The 21,288-nt window shown below is 43.4% G+C and overlaps 1 protein-coding gene across 2 annotated transcripts in view; it reads left to right on the forward strand.

The window, feature by feature from the left end:
* HS1BP3 (HCLS1 binding protein 3) overlaps window positions 1–21,288 on the forward strand; it is a 67,367-nt gene that overhangs the window by 37,362 nt on the left and 8,717 nt on the right. For both annotated transcript variants that reach the window (XM_069973124.1, XM_069973123.1), the window contains exon 5: window positions 15,223–15,392. In XM_069973124.1, the coding sequence (XP_069829225.1) occupies window positions 15,223–15,392 (170 nt within the window). The remainder of the gene's footprint in view (window positions 1–15,222; window positions 15,393–21,288) is intronic.

Raw genomic sequence — 21,288 nt, forward strand, 5'->3', positions numbered from 1 at the left:
CAGGAGAATAGGATACTTGCCACACCCCTCCCCCTCCCTTCAGCTGCTGAGTGACAGTTAACTGCCTATACACAGCATAGATACATAACTGCCAATCAGCAGCTGGTGGGCGGAGTTTTCTGCTTCTCATGAATATCCAGGACTACTGAGCACGTGCACATAACGGAGAGGACTACTTATTGTCCATGTTATTCAGGAGGAGATCTCTGGATCAGCTGCACAGAACAATGTAAGTGATACATCATTCTGTTCAGCTTCTCTGTCATGTTTATGCTACCCTGAGATAGGACACCGTAATCCTACTGACAGGGTATCTTTAAAAACACAAATCGGTAAGAGATGACTTTATTGAGTTGGGTTTGACAACGAGGAGATAATTTTTTTGGACTCCAGCCAATTGCAATTCTAATTAAAAACAAAAAAACAAAAACCAGAAAGCATGCCTTCAATGCTATAGAACACTGTACAATACTTAAAGGGGTTGTCCAGCGAAAATCTTTTTCTTTCAAATCAACTGGTGTCAGAAAGTTCTATAGATTTGTTATTTACTTCTATTAAAAAATCTCAAGTCTTGCCATACTTATTAGCTGCTGTATGTCCTGCAGGAAATGTTGTTTTATTTTCAGACACAGTGCTCTCTGCTGCCACCTCTGGCCGAGACAGGAACTGTCCATATTAGAAAAGGTTTTTTTTTTATGAGGACTTTTTATGAGGACCTCTCCCGCTCTCCAGACTGGAAAGAATACAACTCTTCCTGCAGGACATACAGTAGCTGATAAGTACTGGAAGAAAGAGTTTATGGAAGAAAACCATCATTTTTTTTTTCTAAACTTGGGCAAACCCTTTAAACTATTTCTGGTAGGACAGTTACAACCTGGTTTACATTCAAACATAGAAACATAGACGATTGTCGGCCGAAAAAGACCACTTAGTCCATCTAGTCTGTTACGTCAGATCATATACAGCCTTTTCCCAGAAACAAAGAGAGATAGGCGGCACTACACGTGGATATTCCTGTATATGTAACCACTGGCGAAAAGCTACCGGATTTAGCCACATAGGGGGTGCTAACCGACAAAGTTCATGATAAAACCAACAATATAGAAAAAAGTAGTTGCACTCACCCACGAAGTCTTCTAAAACTTTTATTTAATCTTCTTCTAAAACGGACATAGTGCGGACATAAATTTGAGTAGATGGTATGTTCACGTTGCGTCTTCTCCAATTTATGGCCGCACTATGTGCGTTTTATAAGAGGATCAAATTAAAGTTTTTGAAGACTTCGTGGGTGAGTGCAACTACTTTTTTTTATATTGTTGAATATACAGCCTTTTCCCCCTCTATTTTTTCTCTGTCCTGTGATGTCCTACTAACACAATACTAAGGCTGACAGCTATCCAGAATACATGCAATGTGCGCCTTTAATAGAGCGCAGATATTTTTTAATCCGGCTTTATTACATAATTTATTGCTGTAATTATAGGTTGGGTAGATGGCGGTAGAACATGACATATGGTAACCGCATAATATTATGCCAATAACTCATCGCTCTGTGATTCTGGCTTCGTGTTGCGGCATGACTCCTCATTTTAATAGATTTATTCTGTGCAGAATTAAAAAAAGACATTGGTATTACATAAATGTGGCCGTCTCTGGTCCGTAATATTCCTGGAAAGGTGACTACCTGCCTCAGCACGTGCAGTAAATGCTGTCTCTGCAGTCACCTATGGAGTTAGAGGATAAATCACAGCTGAGGAGAGCAGAACAGACCAGCGTGCATGTGGCACTGGCTCTTTTAAAGGGGTATTCCACTCAAACATTACTTTTGATATTTGCTGCCCATGGTGAGATCAACAATTCCTTCCATACTTGTTATTATCTATTCAGTCTCCTTCCCCCAGTTCTCAGCTGCTGCTTTCTGCTGAAGTCACGAAAATCTGTGTGTGAGCTTTTCTCTCTGTCTCCCCCTCCTCCCCCCTCCCTTCTTAGTCCCTGGCAGGTTGTATCTGCAACATTGTAGCTTCTTTGTAATGCTGGAAGGATTAAACACAGTGAGCTGATCAGCAGCTCGATCTTAGAATATCCCTTCTAGTATTACAAAGAAGCTACAAAGTTGCAGATAAAGCCAGTCAGGAACCCAGAAGGGAGGAGGGGGAGACAGAAATCCCTTTAGAAAACCTCTACTGCTCTTGACAGTTCCTGACATGGACAGAGGTGGCAGCAGAGAGCAGACAGGAAAAAATAAACCACTTCCTGCAGGACATACAGCAGCTGATAAGTACTGGAAGACTTAGATTTTTTTTTTTTTAATAGAAGTAAATTACAAATTTCTGGCACCAGTTTATTTGAAAGAAATTCTTTTTTGCTGAACTACTCCTTTAAAGGGTGGTGTGTGAGAGCGAATTTGTGTATCTAAAATTTGCTAATTTCGCCTTGTTTTGCCTCTCTCCTCCGTCCTCTGTTTCCGGCCTTGTGAACGGTCACAATACGTTCTGGTTTGATGCTGGATTTGCAGACCTTGTGTACGATCAGATCCCTGATCTATGTAATGGTCGTGTTCTGTCCTGCCTGTTACATAAGCATGGCTTCCTGTCCTGCCCAGTTATTAGCTGTATATCAGATGTTTATTCTGTATGGCGGATTATATGAATCACTGTGCTGGGGGACGGGGAAGGCCCTGGAATAACAAGGGAAGGTAAAGAAGGCGGCAGAGGAGGGAATCATGCTGAAGCCAGGGACGTGTGGCTGGTGTTATATAAGGCTGGGTTCACACTACATTTTTGCAATCCGTTTTTTGCAAAAATCAGATAAAAAACAGATGTGTGTTGCATTCGTTTTGATCCGTTTTTCCATTGAATTCCATTTAAAAAAAAACGGATCTAAACAAATCCTTTTTTTTAACGTACACAAAAACATAGTCGACCTCATTTTTGTGTTTGTTAAAAAAAAATGGATCCAGGGACCCAGCAAAACCCACTAAGCCCCTAGAAAAACCCACTAGGGACCCAGCAAATCCCACTAAGGACCCAGCAAATCCCACTAAAGACCTAGAAAAACCCACTAAGGACCGAACATAACCCACTAACGACCCAGAAAACACATTAAGAAGCCAGAAAACCCCTCTAAGGACCCAGCAAAGCCCCCGAAGGGCCCAGCAAAAGCAACTAAGCACCCAGATAAACCCACCAAGGACCCAACATAACCCACTAAGGACCCAAAAAAACACATTAAGAAACCAGAAAACCCCTCTAAGGACACAGCAGAACCCACTAAGCACTCAGCAGAGCCCACTAAAGACCCAGCAGAAGCCGTAAGGACCCAGCAAAACCTGCTAAGGACCCAGAAAAGCACATTAATGACCCAACAAAGCCCACTAAGCACCTAGAAAAACCCACTAAGGACCCAGAAAAACACATTAATGACCCAAAAAAGCCCACTAATGACCCAACCAAACCCTCTAATGACTCAGGCCATAAATTACAAGTTATTACATGCCTCGTGCTGTACTTGTCTTCAGTCCCATACACTACAAATAGAGCAGCATGTATTCTTGACCTCCACTCCATTCATACAGGGGACAAAGGATTCTAATTCTATCAGTTAATAGGGACTACTGCCCCCCATAGTAAGCAGTATTATAGCAAGTGTATGCTTGTACATAAGAGGCAGTATGATAGTAGTAATATTCTTGTACATAGGGGGCAGTATTATAGTAGTTATATTCCTGTATATAGGAGCAGTATTATAGTAGTTATATTCCTGTATATAGGAGCAGTATTATAGTAGTTATATTCCTGTATATAGGAGCAGTATTATAGTAGTTATATTCCTGTATATAGGGAGCAGTATTATAGTAGTTATATTCTTGTATATAGGAGCAGTATTATAGTAGTTATATTCTTGTATATAGGGGCAGTATTATAGTAGTTATATTCTTGTATATAGGAGAAGTATTATAGTAGTTATATTCTTGTATATAGGAGCAGTATTATAGTAGTTATATTCCTGCATATAGGAGCAGTATTATAGTAGTTATATTCCTGTATATAGGGGGCAGTATTATAGTAGTTATATTCTTGTATATAGGAGCAGTATTATAGTAGTTATATTCCTGCATATAGGAGCAGTATTATAGTAGTTATATCCCTGCATATAGGAGCAGTATTATAGCGGTTATATTCCTGTATATAGAAGCAGTATTATAGTAGTTATATTCTTGTATATAGGAGGTAGTATTATAGTAGTTATATTCTTGTATATAGGAGCAGTATTATAGTAGTTATATTCTTGTATATAGGAGCAGTATTATAGGAGTTATATTCCTGCATATAGGAGCAGTATTATAGTAGTTATATTCCTGTATATAGGGGGCAGTATTATAGTAGTTATATTCCTGTATATAGGAGCAGTATTATAGTAGTTATATTCCTGTATATAGGAGCAGTATTATAGCGGTTATATTCCTGTATATAGAAGCAGTATTATAGTAGTTATATTCTTGTATATAGGAGGTAGTATTATAGTAGTTATATTCTTGTATATAGGAGCAGTATTATAGTAGTTATATTCTTGTATATAGGGGCAGTATTATAGTAGTTATATTCTTGTATATAGGAGAAGTATTATAGTAGTTATATTCTTGTATATAGGAGCAGTATTATAGTAGTTATATTCCTGCATATAGGAGCAGTATTATAGTGGTTATATTCTTGTATATAGGAGCAGTATTATAGTAGTTATATTCCTGCATATAGGAGCAGTATTATAGTAGTTATATCCCTGCATATAGGAGCAGTATTATAGCGGTTATATTCCTGTATATAGAAGCAGTATTATAGTAGTTATATTCTTGTATATAGGAGGTAGTATTATAGTAGTTATATTCTTGTATATAGGAGCAGTATTATAGTAGTTATATTCTTGTATATAGGAGCAGTATTATAGGAGTTATATTCCTGCATATAGGAGCAGTATTATAGTAGTTATATTCCTGTATATAGGGGGCAGTATTATAGTAGTTATATTCCTGTATATAGGAGCAGTATTATAGTAGTTATATTCCTGTATATAGGAGCAGTATTATAGCGGTTATATTCCTGTATATAGAAGCAGTATTATAGTAGTTATATTCTTGTATATAGGAGGTAGTATTATAGTAGTTATATTCTTGTATATAGGAGCAGTATTATAGTAGTTATATTCTTGTATATAGGAGCAGTATTATAGGAGTTATATTCCTGCATATAGGAGCAGTATTATAGTAGTTATATTCCTGTATATAGGGGGCAGTATTATAGTAGTTATATTCCTGTATATAGGAGCAGTATTATAGTAGTTATATTCCTGTATATAGGAGCAGTATTATAGTAGTTATATTCCTGCATATAGGAGCAGTATTATAGCGGTTATATTCTTGTATATAGGAGCAGTATTATAGTAGTTATATTCCTGTATATAGGAGCAGTATTATAGTAGTTATATTCCTGCATATAGGAGCAGTATTATAGTAGTTATATTCCTGCATATAGGAGCAGTATTATAGCGGTTATATTCCTGTATATAGAAGCAGTATTATAGTAGTTATATTCTTGTATATAGGAGGTAGTATTATAGTAGTTATATTCTTGTATATAGGAGCAGTATTATAGTAGTTATATTCTTGTATATAGGAGCAGTATTATAGTAGTTATATTCTTGTATATAGGAGCAGTATTATAGTAGTTATATTCTTGTATATAGGAGCAGTATTCCGTGTTTTGCACTCCTCCTGGTGAGACCCACATGACCGCAATTAGCAGGAGACACCTGAGTGCTCATGGTTTTAATCCTTCCTGTCTGTCCCATTCTATCTTTGATAGCTATGGTGAGTGCAATACCTTATCCAGACTTGTGCTGTTTGGGGGCAGCTTCCTCCGCCGGCGGTGCTGGCTGGGTTTTGGTGTGGCATTTTTGGGACTGGTCCTGTGGCATGGGGGTTACAGGGCCGTTCCATGGCCTCCCTTCCCTGACTGTGCACGCCTGCGGGGGTGGTGGTCACTGACCGGCACAGTGTGGACTTAGTGTAGGGACCCATGTGTATCAGATACCTGCACGAGGTACATGGGGCAGTGTGGCTTGATCAATTCACATACAGAATTCTGATGTTTTTTATGCAGCCGAGAGGTACTAGTATCAGCCATAGGTGTGAGGTGCAGCACTCTCTTTCTTCCCTGAACCGTATTATAGTAGTTATATTCCTGCATATAGGAGCAGTATTTTAGCGGTTATATTCCTGTATATAGAAGCAGTATTATAGTAGTTATATTCTTGTATATAGGAGGTAGTATTATAGTAGTTATATTCTTGTATATAGGAGCAGTATTATAGTAGTTATATTCTTGTATATAGGAGCAGTATTATAGTAGTTATATTCTTGTATATAGGAGCAGTATTATAGTAGTTATATTCTTGTATATAGGAGCAGTATTATGGTACCCTTGTACGTACAGTAGTAGTGTAGAAGTTGTATTCTTATAGTATTTATAGTCTTGTACATAGGGGTCCTGTGGCGTCCGTGTCTTGATGGATTAGAGCTGTCTTAGGAACTCAGAGAAGACCCAGTGTGAGGCTGCTCATTGTAGAAAGCTTGCTGTGTACTTTTTTTCATTATTTAATGTATTTTTCTTTTTACCTTTTATCTTTTTGTCTGATCTGACAGATTTGGTGAGGTTTGGGAGCAGCGTTCCCCGATAACCTGTTGACCTTAGTGAATTGCAGGAAATGTTGAATCACAAGGTGTTCCTTTTATGAGTCACAAACGTTCCGCTTAGAGCGAGGTTTTTATTTTCGGACTGTGGCTTTCGATCAAAAGTGAAATATTGCAAAAAGTGCAAAGTCCGCTTTACCATACAAAACCGCATAAGGTAAAATATATCTGTCACTCTCACAATAAAGTCAGTAATAAAAGGTTGACCTCTGCAGTGTGGTAGACTTCCTGTCTATATTGGCCCATTTGCAGCTTAGTAGTACAGGCGCCTGTCTGCTCCTGTTCTCACTGTATCCTGTGTTTTGCATTCTGCCATTGTTCTGTCCATCCCAAAAATAAGTCGCTGTATGTTCGAGATGGCAGAAATTGTCATCCACCATTGTAAATGCTGAGATCTAATCTTTATTACCAAGAATAGAATGTATGCAGCTACCTTAGCCCCTTTGCTCATGCGGTGGAGGGACGGTCACAGTCTCTAACAGCAGTTTTATACAAAGCCAGTCTATGTAGTAATACTGTGTTTCCCCAAAAATAAGACATGTGGGAGGATTTACACAATAGCGAAAAATAGGGCACCCCCCCCCCAAAAAAAAAAGTATCCCCTGAAAGTAAGACCTCCGCTACCCTTTGCCACTCTTCACCATCAGCCCTGCAGGCATACCGCAGGTCTATGGCCCCCATGTCCTGCTGCACACTCGAGGTCAGGTCCCAGCGCACGCCCAATGTCACGGCACACTGAACGTCCCGCCACATGCCCGAGGTCACAGCCCAATGATCGTCCCACAGCGAGCCCAAGATTGCAGCCTGATGGTCATCTAGTTGCACACCCGAGGTCAAGGCCCGCTGAACTTCCTGCCACACGCCCGAGGTTACTGCTCACAGTCCGCCCGGGGATCCCACTGCAACAAGCATCTACTGAGGACTTTGGTGAGTATTCTTCTCCCTTTTGAAATAAGACATCCCCTGAAAATAAGATCCTCTTAATATAATACGCTGTCTTATCTTCAGGGAAACACTGTAGGGGAGATTTATCAAACATGCTGTAAAGTGAAACTTGCTCAGTTGCCCCTAGCAACCAATCAGATTCCGCCTTTCATTTTCCAAAGAGTCTGTAAGGAATAAAAGGTGGAATCTGATTGGTTGCTAGGGGCGACTGAGCCAGTTTCACTTTACACCATGTTTGATAAATCTCCCCCTATAAAACCAGTTTGTCAAAGCTGTAGCCTGAGAAGAAACAAAATAAATTATGGCTAAAGCAAAACAGTGCAATCATGCAATAAAAGTGCTGAGTGCCACAATATAAATGTAACCCCAATTACAATCATGAAAAGTAAAAATATAAATAAAATCATGTAATGAAGTGTGTGCTGGTGTGCGGCCGCTATTCAATGACATGTCAGTTTTTATAGACTGCAGCACAAGGTAAATTTTCTATTAATCACGGCCGTTGTTGCAAATCGGCTACAACGGCCGTGATTAATATGAAATTTAGGTTGTGTGAACGTGGCCTGAAACAGTATACATGAGGTCCATAGGCCTCCTCTAGAGTAGTCAGCCGGAATGTTATCTATACAGGGGATTTTGAGCTTTATATCTGACTGTATAGCTGTAATAGGACATTATTATTTGGCCATAACTAATATTGATATAACATGGAAATTCACTTTAAAGTTTCTGTAGCTGTATAGGTGAAACTAAGGAAACATTCTACCAAAACATCTCTGATTGTTTCTTGGATTTCAAGGTTTCTTCACACAGAGACCAGCATAGAGGATGTGAATAATAATATGTAATCTCAACTACACCCGAGGAAGCCCTTTCCATAGTTATCAGGAAGGAAAGTCAGGACCATGTTCCAGCGAGGCTAGCACTTTTCAGTGGCGGAAGGTCGAAGACTTATTCTCAGGATTTTTTATTTTACTGGTTTAATATTGAAATGGTCACCATTAGTGATGAGTAGGGATGGTCCGAACCTGCCGAGGTTCGGGTTCGTACGAACCCGGACTCTCGGCAATGATTCCCGCTGTCTTAAACATCCGTGCAGAGGGTGGATACAGCAGGAGGACCGCCTGGAAAACTGGGATGCAGCCTATGGCTGTGGCTATATCCCGGTTTTCCAGGCGGTCCTCCTGCTGTATCCACCCTCTGCACGGAGGTTTAAGACAGCGGGAATCATTGCCGAGAGTTCGGGTTCGGACCATCCCTAGTGATGAGCGAATACTATAATAATAATAGTGATAATAATAATTATAATGCTTTTATTTGTATAGCACACACAGATTCCACAGCACTTTACATCGTTTTCTGTATGTTTTGGGTGTGGGAGGAAACCGGAGTACCCGGAGGAAACCCACGCAAACACAGAGAGAACATACAAACTCTTTGCAGATATTGCCCTTGGTGGGATTTGAATACTGTTCGATCGAATAGTACACTATTCGAATGCGTTCGAATATTCGAACGGCAACACAGTAAGAATTCGATTCACCCTCCCGCCCCCCCTTTTTCCAGCCAATAAACATGCAGGGGGGAGGGACAGGCACTAGGAATAGGCAGGACTAACTGTGATTGGCTGGCTAAACCATGTGACCTCCTGAATATAAGAATAGGGGATTTCAGATTCATGTCACTTGCTGGTTGGAGCTAGAGAGGGAGAGACTGTATACCAGGGAGAGAAAGCTTTTAGGTGAAGTTAGGTAGGGAGGGACCCCCCAAAAGCCATTGTTAGGGCTAAAAGTATAAAACCAGAGATTTAGAAGCTGTTGTGAGACAGGCAGTGTGTTCAGACATCTACTGATAGTGTATACGGCTGTATACTGTGAGTGCGGGATAATAGCTGTTATATTGCTTCTACTGATTTGTAGTCATCGTTAATTTTTGTTTTTATTACGTATTTTACACTGCACCTGACATGTACGCAAGTGCGTACTGCTAGACCGAAACGTACGCTTCTACTTTACGTTCATAATTTGTTTGTGAATCTTCGGCGTACACTTGGGAAATTTGGGATGTTGGCTCATCACTAGTGTTAGATGCAGCCAGGTATGCTTCCCCTGGTGTCCTATATGCATCCAGAGGTGTTGGCATCATTTCCTCAGGTGTCATTGGGCACTTGGTGACCTCCTAGTGGTCGAATATTGATTTCCAGGCGCCAAGTTTTTTCTCCCATAGACTATAATCGGATTCGATATTCGTTCGAATATACGAATATCAGGAGATATTCGAATTGAATTATCGAATATTTCACTATTCGCTGATCTCTAGTCACCATCCTTTGCATATAATGGTACATTTAATCATTTGACCGATTATCGCTTTATGTAATAGGACCCTTAGTGCTATGTCTCATTCCTCTGCTGGATCCTCAGCTTACACTGCTAAATATTGCTCTATAATTCCCACCATTATCATAGAGGCTAGACATGATAGAGGCTACCTACTGGGTGGTACAGAGCTCATTACTAGTCATGGCTGGTGGAAAATATTGCCAACGATCAGGTCTCCATGAGAGCGTCGGTGCTCAGGGGCGGCCCCTCTGTGACACTGCCGGCTCCTATACACCAACACTCCCAAGGAGGCGTGATTGCCAACAAGATTTCCCGCCAGCTGCGACTAGTTATGAGCTCCATACCTCCCACATGACTAGATGAGTAGGGACATTTAAGTAATGATCATAGCGTTTTTTTACCTGCCCTGAAATAGTGCTGGGGGCATATAGGAGCTTATTTATAGCTGAAACAGCAGTTTTTGATTGGTTCACTTTATCGACATAGCACTGACTGCACCTTTACAGTAATAGTGGCCACCACTGTCCATATCAGGAACTGTCCAGAGCAGCAGCAAATCCCCACAGAAAACCTCTCCTGCTCTGGACAGTTCCTGACATGGACAGAGGTGGCAGCAGAGAGCACTGTGTCAGACTGGAAAAAATACACCACTTCCTGCAGGACATACAACAGCTGATAAGTACTGGAATGTTTAAGATTTTTACATAGAAGTAATTAACACATCTGTATAAATTTCTAAAAACAATTGATTTAAAAGCATTTTCATCGTACCCCTTAAACACAACAATGGCAACAGAGACCCCAGATATATCAGCTGGGTCATGACAAGATCGTCCTCCACCCTGTTTTGTCGTCTCCTTGCCAGTTTAGTGCTTCTAAATCTGGATGCATAGAAATTTTTATGGAACAAACCTAACAGTTTTATAAATAGAGAACATTTCCATTTCTGAATCCGCGGGATGTTTATAAGCCGCTGCCAAGTTCCTCAGCAGATTTCATATTTCAGTGAAAGGATTGGCTTGACGCATAGCTATCGGCACAACTCCTCGGTATGCTACCTAGTTTACATTTTGCCAAGACATAAAGACAGTAAAGTGCATAAAGCAGTATCACAGAAGTCTGAAAGGCCCAGATACTTCTCCGCTAATGGGTTACGTATGTTTGGCTGGGCTGCTGCACTGGTTTGGATGGATACACTTTGCATCTCTTATTTGTTTTGTACTCGTCTTCATCAGGGGATCTGTTGTCTTTCTATGTTACATGTTTTCTAGCACACATAAAGAGGAGAAATTTTTACTCCTTTTCGTAGAAAAAATCGAAACGTTCATCTGTACAAATATGTATGTATGGGAAGGTTGGGCAAGTCTTTGGTTATCCACAGCAGATAATCCCCTTTAGGCCTCATTCACCTGTCCGTAGTGCAGTCCGTATTTGCGGATCACACTACGGAGGTGTATCCATAATGCAATTCACAGACCACTAAATAGAACATAGTGATCCGTGCCGCAATTGCGGGTCCGTACTAGGACCTGCCCTTTTATTTCGTGGCACAGATCACAGCCGTAAATGGGGCCATTGAAACGTATCGGTTCTAAATGCTGTCGGGAATTGCGGACAGTATTATGGACGTGTGAAGGAGGCCTTAGGCTATGTTCACCCACAGTTTTTTAAAGCGAAAAAATTGCTGTTTTTGAAAATAATGGCTGTAAAAAATGATCATAATGATTATCTACGGTGAAATAATACTTATGAAATAATGGTGTTTTTCTTCTGTTAAAAAAAACGGCGTGTAAACATGGCCTTAAAAAGTTCACTATAAGGCCATGTTTACACAACGTATGTTTTTGTAAAAGTATGGCCGTTGTTGCCGATTGCAACAACGGCCGTAATTAATACGAAAATATACGTTACGTGTTCGTCTATGGAATCCCAGCTGGAGTGTATACACAAAGTATACACTCTGGTCGGGATCCCAAGTGGCGCCGCGAGAAACTGACGTCAGTTTTCTGCGGCCGCTATTCATTGAATAGCGGCCATAGAAAACCCTGTCCGTGCATACAGTGGATGCTCCATTGTGTGCAGTGGGGAGTTTTGATGCGGGCGCGCATGGATGCGCCCGCATCAGAACTCAGCGGTGCTAAAGATCATCTGGCCGGTACTGCAGTACCGGCCGGGATGATCTTTTCTGAGACCGGCTGTTCCGTGGCTCGGCCGGGTCACGGAACGCCCGGTCTCATACAGCGTCTAAACATAGCCTAAGGCTATGTTCACATTTCTTGTCATAAAAATGTTACTTTTAAGTCAGTGCAAACAACAGCCGTTGTTCACACAGTGTCATGAACAAAGGCCGTTATTTAATATGGCCGTGGAAATAATTGACATGTGAATTATTTCTGGCCGTAGTGCACTGAAATCAATGCAATTTTTACTGCAACAACAGCCGTTGTTTTTGAGTGCCAAACGGCTGTTGTTGACGCATAGTGTGAACATAGCCTAAAAATTTTCTTATATCTAATACAAAAATAAACACATGTAATATACCTAAATTTGCTTTTAAACCTAGTTTTTCTCCTGTGTCATTAACACAGTGAACAGAAAAATCTAATAGCTGTCCAGCTGTCTGATGGTGTAGTCTGGACCGCCCCCTCGGGTATTAGAAGGCTGGTAAGGGGCGGTCCAGACTACACTGGGCAGCAGTTGATGTTACAGGAGACATAAAACAGCTTAAAAGCTAGTGAAAGTCCAAATCCATTCATTTTTAGGTTCCCCAGCTATTTCTTAAAAGTCCTTTTTAAAGTGAACCTTCACATCAGATTTTCGCAACACTACGGATCTCGTGCCAGCTTTCAGTATCAACAACAAGCTGAGTGGAGAATTAGAAGACACTCTTAATGGATGCACTTAAGAAGCATCAAGCCGAAAAACGATGGAAATTGCAGATAACCCAGTGTGTCCGATGTATTCTCCAAGTGTGTGTCTGACAAGGAAGCCTCCGGAGCGGGCACACGTCTAAACAACGTGGGGAGCAGACTAAGCTGGCGGAATGTGTTATGATTCCGGTCTTCTCCTCTGCCATCATCTCACAAGCACTTTTCCCAGTTGCTAAGATATGAAAACACATAATTAGGACATTTCGTTCCTTAGCAGGAAAAGTTCTTCGCTAAAGTTTACTATTGAGTTCTAGCACTCCAAGGCATTTAACCAGGTCATGTCAACTTCGATAACAAAGAATGTTCTTCTATCCGGTGCTCGCTCCTGCACTCAGCGCACATTAAAAACTATCACTCTGTCCGTGGTGATTGTCACAGTCGGCCTCCCAGGGTGGATCTGTAAAAGAATAAACTGAGCCACAAGTATGTCAAATATTACATAAACTTGGATGGACAGTAGATGACAGAATTTTCCTTTGAAGGGTACGTTCACACTTACCGGATCCGCAGCGTAGTTTCTGCTGTGGATCCGCAGCAGATTTAATTTAAATAACTGAACACAGCATCAGATCTGCACCATCAAATCTGCTGCGGATCTGCTGCAGATCCTGTAGGTGTGAACGCACCCTTATTGTGTTTTGGAGAAGCTGAACCTGAATCTGTTCCGATGTACAGATAGGCGGCCCGGCTGTCGGTCAACTGTCGGCCTGTTGATGCCTGATCAGCCATAATCTCATGTTTTTCCTTGGCTTAAAAGTAGAGATGAGCGAACTTGCCGAAATTTTGAGTATGCACAAACTCGAACGGATGGCCTTTGAATCCCGCTGCCTCAAGAAGATGGATGAAGTCACTACCATAGGCTGTAGCCATGTTTTCCGGGCAGTCCTCAGGCTGTATTCACCTTCAACAGGCAGCGGGATTCAAATGCCAATCTTTTGGTTTTGTGCAGACTTGAACTTCCGGCAAGTTCGCTCATCATTTAAAATTGGGGGACATTTATGAAAGATTCAACTGAGGCATACGCCAGGGAGAAGGTGCAGATTCGCCCCTTCTCCCTGTCGTACACCTGCCGTATGCCCCACTCGCCCGATGGGTGGGTTGGGGGGGGGTGACAAGGCGGGAAGGAGGCGTGGCCTCCGCCCGCGCCTCATTTATCATGATTTACTCCTGCTCGCAGGTGTAAATCATGATCCAAATCTACACCTGCTTAGAAACAGGTGTAGATTTTGTACTCCGGGCACCCGGCCGGATTCACTTAGAGGCATGCGCCTCTTAGTAAATCCAGCCAGGGAAAAGGAGGTGGGGTCTAATATACTTGTACAACGGTCTTTATAAATCCTCTCCATTGGGTTCAGTGGTAGCATTGCTACACTAATCCAGTCTGACACAGTGCTCTCTGCTGCCACCTCCGTCCAGAGCAGAAAAGGTTGTTTTTTATGGAGATTTGCCACTACTTTGTACACTTCCTGGCAGCAAAGAGCACTGTGTCAGACTGGACAGAATACACCACTTCCTGCGGGGCATACAGCAGCTGATTAGTACTGGAAGACTAGAGATTTTTAAACAGAAAAAAATTACAAATCTATATAATTTTCTGAGACCGGTTGAAGTAAAATTTCGCAGGACAACCCCTTTAAGTCACCCCTGGTCATATCTCCTATATGTGAAGAAAAGTAGGGATTACCATCAGTCAAGGCCTAAACAACCACTTGTAAACACACACGGCTCTTTTGTCAGCAGAAAACTAAGCAGACACAGATGTTAAAGCAGTTTTCCTGCAGTATCCTAAAGCCATTTATTACAATACTGTATAGCCGCATCACACCACTTACTTAAATCTTCTTACTTAGCAGGAGGTAAGCATTACACTGAAAGTTACCCAAAACTAAATTAAAACCAGATTATGGATTGGACAGCACCGCATTATAATAAAGTGCTTATTAATATGGTCTCAGGCCACAGTATGGGAGCGTCTATTAATCCTCTGCTCTATAATCTGCTATCTGTACCCACAGCATACTAAACAGATCCCGGCCCATAAAGCTCATAATATATCTCTATAGGGGTTTGGCCTCTGCAGAGCCTTAGATCCCTGCAGGCAGCCGCCGCTAGGGGGAGCGGACTGGGTTGTCAAAGACAAGAACATAGCAGGAAAAGCAGCCCGGATCTTCATATATTATGCTGAGCTTTAGATTAGGAAAAGTGATATTTAATGTTTGGGTGTATACCTGGCATGTCAGCATTTTCTACTGTATTTCAGGGAAAAAAGAATAATAAAGAAATCCACCGCTAAGAAAACTGAAGATCACAAGTTGCCCTCCAAGTCCCCGGTGGATCTTTTTGGTGACGAAGTTGATCCAGATGCAGAGTTGTTTAAAGCAAGTGCAACTAATACAGCCAAGAGCAAGAAGTCCTATAAGGCGTCAGATGGTGAGTAAAGTACTAACATGGTAAAGATACAGTATAGAATATAAAGTACAGGTATAGGGGGATCTGTGTACATGGAGGGATTCCTGTTTGCACATCTGTGATTGTGGAGCTGCATGTTCAGATTTCTTTGGGTTTTCCTTCCTTCCTCTCTATTCTTCTTCATCACTTTACTTTCTTCTTTCATCCTCTCTTTTCTTATATGCTTTCTCTATTTCCTCCCTCCCTCTTTCCTTCCCTCCTTTTTTTCTTCCTTCCTTCCTTCCTTCCTTCCTTCCTTCCTTCCTTCCTTCCTTCCTTCCTTCCCTCCTTCCTTCCTTCCTGCCTTTCTTCCCTCCTTCTTTCCTTCCTTCCTTCCTCCCTACCTACTTCCTTCCTTATTTCCTCCCTCCCTCTTTCCCTTCTCTCCTTCCTTCCCTCCCTCCTTCCCTTTTTCCTCCCACCCTCCCTCCCTTCCCTCTTTCCTTCCCTCTTTCCTTCCTTCTTCCTTCCTTCCCTCCCTCCCTTCCTTTCTTCCTTGCTTCCTTCCTTCCTTCCTCCCTTCCTTTCATTCCTCCCTTCCATCCTTCCTTCCTTCCCTTCCATCCTTCCTTCCTTCCCTTCCATTCTTCCTTCCTCCCTTCCCTTCCTTCCTCCCCCCGCCCTCCCTCCCTCCCTCCCTCCCTTCCTTCCTTCCTTCCTTCCTTCCTTCCTTCCTTCCTTCCTTCCTCTCTTCCTTCCTTCCCCCTTCCTTCCTTCCTTCCTTCCTCCCCCCTTCCTTCCTTTCTTCCTTCCTTCCTCCCCCCCCTCTTCCTTCCTTCCTCCTTCCTTCCTCCCCTCTTCCTTCCTTCCTCCCCCCTTCCTTCCTTCCTTCCTCCCCTCTTCCTTCCTTCCTCCCCCTTCCTTCCTCCCTCCCCCCCTTCCTTCCTTCCATCCTTCCTCCCTTCCTTCCTTCCTCCCCCCCTTCCTTCTTTCCATCCTTCCTTCCTTCCTTCCTTCCTTCCTCCCTTCCTTACTTCCTCTCTTCCTTACTTCCTCTCTTCCTTCCTCCCCCTTCCTTCCTCCTCCTTCCTTCCTCCCCCCTTCCTTCCCTCCCCCCCTTCCTTCCTTCCTCCCCCCCTTCCTTCCTTCCATCCTTCCTCCCTCCCCCCGCCTTCCTCCTTTCCTTCCCTCCCTTCCTTCCTTCCCTTCCTTCCTTCCCTCCTCCCTTCCTCACTTACTTCCTCCCCCCTTCCTTCCTTCCTCCCTTCCTCCCTCCCCCGCCTTTCTTCCTCCCTTCCTTTCCCCCCTTCCTTCCCTTCCCTCCTTCCTCCCTTCCTTTCCTCCCTCCCTCCCTTCCTTCCTTCCTTCCTCCCTCCCTTCCCTCCTCCCTTCCTTCCTTACTTCCTCCCTCCCTTCCCTCCTACCTTCCTCACTTACTTCCTCCCTCCCTTCCTCACTTCCTTCCTTCCTCCTTTCCTTCCTTCCTTCCCTTCCACCCTTCCTTCCCTCGTTCCTTCCCTCCCTTCCTTCCTACCCCCGCCTTCCTTCCTTCCCTTCCACCCTTCCTTCCCTCGTTCCTTCCCTCCCTTCCTTCCTTCTTCCCTTCCTTTCCTTCCTCCCTTCCATTCCTCCCTTCCTTCCTTCTTCCCTTCCTTTCCTTCCTCCCTTCCATTCCTCCCTTCCTTCCTTCTTCCCTTCCTTTCCTTCCTCCCTTCCCTCTTCCCTTCCTTCCTTCCTTCCTTCTTCCCTTCCTTCCATTCCTCCCTTCCTTCCTCCCTCCCTTCCTTCTTCCTTTCCTTCCCTCCTTCCTTCCTTTCTTCCCTCCCCTAATAAAACCTATTTCAGAGTTTCTTAAAATCGCTTATATTAATAATTTAGCAATGTAAATGACAGCTACATTTTAAAGTCAAAATCCATGCTTGGAGAGGTACCAGGAGCCGTCATGTTCATGGGGGTCTCGGCTCACAGACCATTACTGATGTCACTTTCTGACCTATTTTTCTCTTTTTTTATATATATTCTATCTCCAATATCCATGACGGATCAGAAAACGAATTATTGATTCCACCACTGGTGGGCAGTAGATGCAACATACTGACTTCTCACCACTAGGGCGGCCATTAAAGGGGTTCTCCAGCGCTACAAAAACATGGCCACTTTCTTTCAGAGACAGCCCCACTCTTCTCTGCAGTTCAGGTGCGGTTTGCAATTGGGCTCCATTCACTTCAATGGAACTGAGCAGCAAAACCCCGCCCAAGCTGGAGACAAGAGTGGTGCTGTCTCTGGAAGAAAGTGGCCATGTTTTTGTAGCGCTTGATAACCCCTTTAAATGACCCCCACATTCCTGCCCACATTGGAGGGTAGTATTATTCTAATCCTATAATGCTTTTGACTTTTTATTATACTTCTAACCTTTTCACATGATGAAAAATCGTTTCCTTTCTGCGTCCACAACTTCCTCCTTTCCTCCAGATGATGGGGGGATGGGTTGGGTTTGGACGTTGCATGGCTCACGGTTTAGTATTAGAGAACATGTAATCCCTCATGTCATAACACAGATGAGTGATGAGTCCCTCCATTGGTTTGCTGGGAGAGTCGCACAGGGCGGATGGGAACACACCAGCAGGGTTATATCTCCTCCACACATGGGGATTTCTTACACAAGTAATGGAGGGATGGGTGTTTTTCCCCGTGCGGTTGTCCATTATAGGATCTCTAGTTCTCTACAGCAGTCATTTACAGGAAGGTTTGCTCCATAATAGTGAGTGCATCTCATAGCTTATAGTACAATGCAGCCCGAAAGCCTCAGTAGCCAATCAGCAGGTGGCATTCCCATCTTCAGTTCCTGCTGGGTAGGTGGTTGTATACCATGTCAGGCACGGGTCTAGGTGCACAGAAGCTGCAGTTATCCTATGTCGTACTTCCTATCCCTTCATTGGAGTTACACCCAGGCTGTAAAATACATTGATACTAGGCACTCAGCTGGTGGCAGAGATTTGTAATTTACGTCTATTAAAAAATCTTAAGTCTTCCAGTACTTATGAGCTGCTATATGTCCTGCAGGAAGTGGTGTATTATTTCCAGTCTGGAGAGCAGGAGAGGGTTTTCTTTTCACTCTTCATTTATTGAAGTTTTTTAGTTTTTACAACAATACTTTAGGGAATACAGAGAGAAAAGAGGGGGGGGAGGGGTCAGGAACCCATTATAGATTCAGTTCAAAACTGTACATACTATAATACATAATGTAGATATAAGTTACAGAGACATAACAGTCTTTTCTAGATATAAAATATAGAGAGGGTCTTAGGTGAGAGGGAGGGAGGGGAGGAACAAACAGAACCATGGGGGGTGGAGGGGGAAGTTGTATAGGAAACAGAGGAGAAGAGAGGGTAGTGAGGGGGGGGGGGGAGTCCTGCGTCCCACCATATCAAAGACTCAAGAACAAAAATTTTAATGTAAAAGTAAAATATATAGATATGTATTGTATATTATAAAACATACTACTTAGGATTGGTTACGTTTCAATAGAGCTATCCAAGGATTCCACACCTTTAAAGTGACACTGTCACCCCCATATATCATTTTTCAATCATCATAGACATTTACAAGCCTCAATTAGCCCTCTGCATACCTTTTTTTTTTTTTTTTTTCCTCACGCTGGTTGATGAGAAATTGTTACTTTGATGAGGCGCTTCTAGCGCCACTAGGCGGGGCTTAGTCCCTGAAGCGCCACATAGCCCCGCCCATTACAGCGCCGTTGACCCCGCCCCCTTGGGCTCTGTGTTTGAGGCCTCCCTGACGTGCGCGTCCACATCTCCCGCCGTCTTCCGCGTGCGGGATTGTCATGTGGCGCGCAGGCGCAGAAGGTGGCCGCCGGGTCACCCACAGCCGGGCTGTGCGTGCGATCGCACAGCCCGCCGATTACACCGGCCACACCGTCCCTTGTTGCGTGGGACTCTCCGGATGCCTCGCTGCGGCTGTGAAACCCTCCTCACAGCCAGCAGCGAGGCGCAGACATAGAGCGCAGGCGCACTGCGGCGGTCCTTTTCGGCGCATGCGCAGTGCGCGGCGGACGCCGCGGTGCGCCTGCGCTCTATGTCTGCGCCTCGCTGCTGGCTGTGAGGAGGGTTTCACAGCCGCAGCGAGGCATCCGGAGAGTCCCACGCAACAAGGGACGGTGCGGCCGGTGTAATCGGCGGGCTGTGCGATCGCACGCACAGCCTGGCTGTGGGTGACCCGGCGGCCACCTTCTGCGCCTGCGCGCCACATGACAATCCCGCACGCGGAAGACGGCGGGAGATGTGGACGCGCACGTCAGGGAGGCCTCAAACACAGAGCCCAAGGGGGCGGGGTCAACGGCGCTGTAATGGGCGGGGCTATGTGGCGCTTCAGGGACTAAGCCCCGCCCAGTGGCGCTAGAAGCGCCTCATCAAAGTAACAATTTCTCATCAACCAGCGTGAGGAAAAAAAATAAATAAATAAGGTATGCAGAGGGCTAATTGAGGCTTGTAAATGTCTATGATGATTGAAAAATGATATATGGGGGTGACAGTGTCACTTTAAGTAGGCATCATGTGAGAAGTTCTGCCAGCTAATAATTTCCTCCAGCCTCCGGGTATCCTCCGCCCTTTCAATCCAATGAGATATTGATGGGGGTTCGGTAGAGGGTTTTCTATGGTGATTTGCTGCTGTTCTGAACAGTTCCTGACTTGGACAGAGGTGGCAGCAGAGAGCACTGTGACACTGGGACATACAGCAGCTGATAAATACTGGAAGATTTTTAAATAGAAGTAAATTACAAATCTATATACCTTTTATAACTATCTATACTATTATATAACTGAAACTAGATGATTTGAAAGAAAATGTTTTTTGCCGGAGTACCACTTTAACCACATGATTCAGTACCAGGCTTGTGGACTAGTTAAAGAGGTATTCCAAGAAAATCAACTTTTGCTTTATCCACAGGATAGGGGACAAGTAGGAGAACATGGAGGGTTCAACCTTTGCACCCCCCCCCCCCCAATCACCATATCGGGCCCTGGCTTCTGTATTATGAATAGAGCCACGGGTATGGCATGTGATCAGCGGCTCTATATATATATATATATATATATATATATATATATATATATATATATATATATAGTCCTATGGAGCTGAGTACAGCGCTCTTGCGGCTTACTCTGCTCTTTCTGTCGGCTCCATAGGAATGAACATAGCCGTGGGTCACATGCCATATCCACGGCTCTATTCATAACACAGAAGCCGGAGCCCTGTCGGGGCCCCTACAATCACCTGCTTTTCCCCTATCCAATTGATTTTCTGGGAATAACCCTTTAAAGAAGATATATTACTAAAAGACATATTCTTTTTTTATACCTCTTGGCCATAGGGGAGATAATGACCTTTAAAAAAAAATGTATTGGTTGAAGTCACCAAAGAAGTCCAGCCTGTGGTGATCTCCCATCTTAGAGAATACAAATGAAGATTCCAGCATCTTTCCACCAAAGAAAAGACAGAATATTTGATGATATTATTTAATAGTGTAAACTCAGCATGGATAGAAAGATCAGAGCAGGCCGCTCCTCCGTTTATGGGGATGGGATGTTCTTATAAAAGTGCGCTCACCGCAGCGTGTAATTCTAACCGTAGTCTTCCTGCTGTTTTCTGACAATCAAGAAAAAATAATTTACTGGAACATGGAGGTGAGATGTGTCATTAGCTTCGGGTCTCTAGTGGACGGCCTGATCCGTGGAGAGAGACCTGTCATACCTTCCCCCATCCCAGTGGCGTCATTACAGCCTTATGTAACAACAACATAACCATTCCATCTAAAACCCAGGAATGATTGATCGGCTTTGCTGAGCATTGATACATATAGCGAGATCAAAGGAGGTAGCTGGTGACCGAACAGGTGATTGACCAACATCTGTTA

Source organism: Dendropsophus ebraccatus, chromosome 6 (assembly GCF_027789765.1).
Source record: "Dendropsophus ebraccatus isolate aDenEbr1 chromosome 6, aDenEbr1.pat, whole genome shotgun sequence".
Lineage (NCBI taxonomy): Eukaryota > Metazoa > Chordata > Amphibia > Anura > Hylidae > Dendropsophus > Dendropsophus ebraccatus.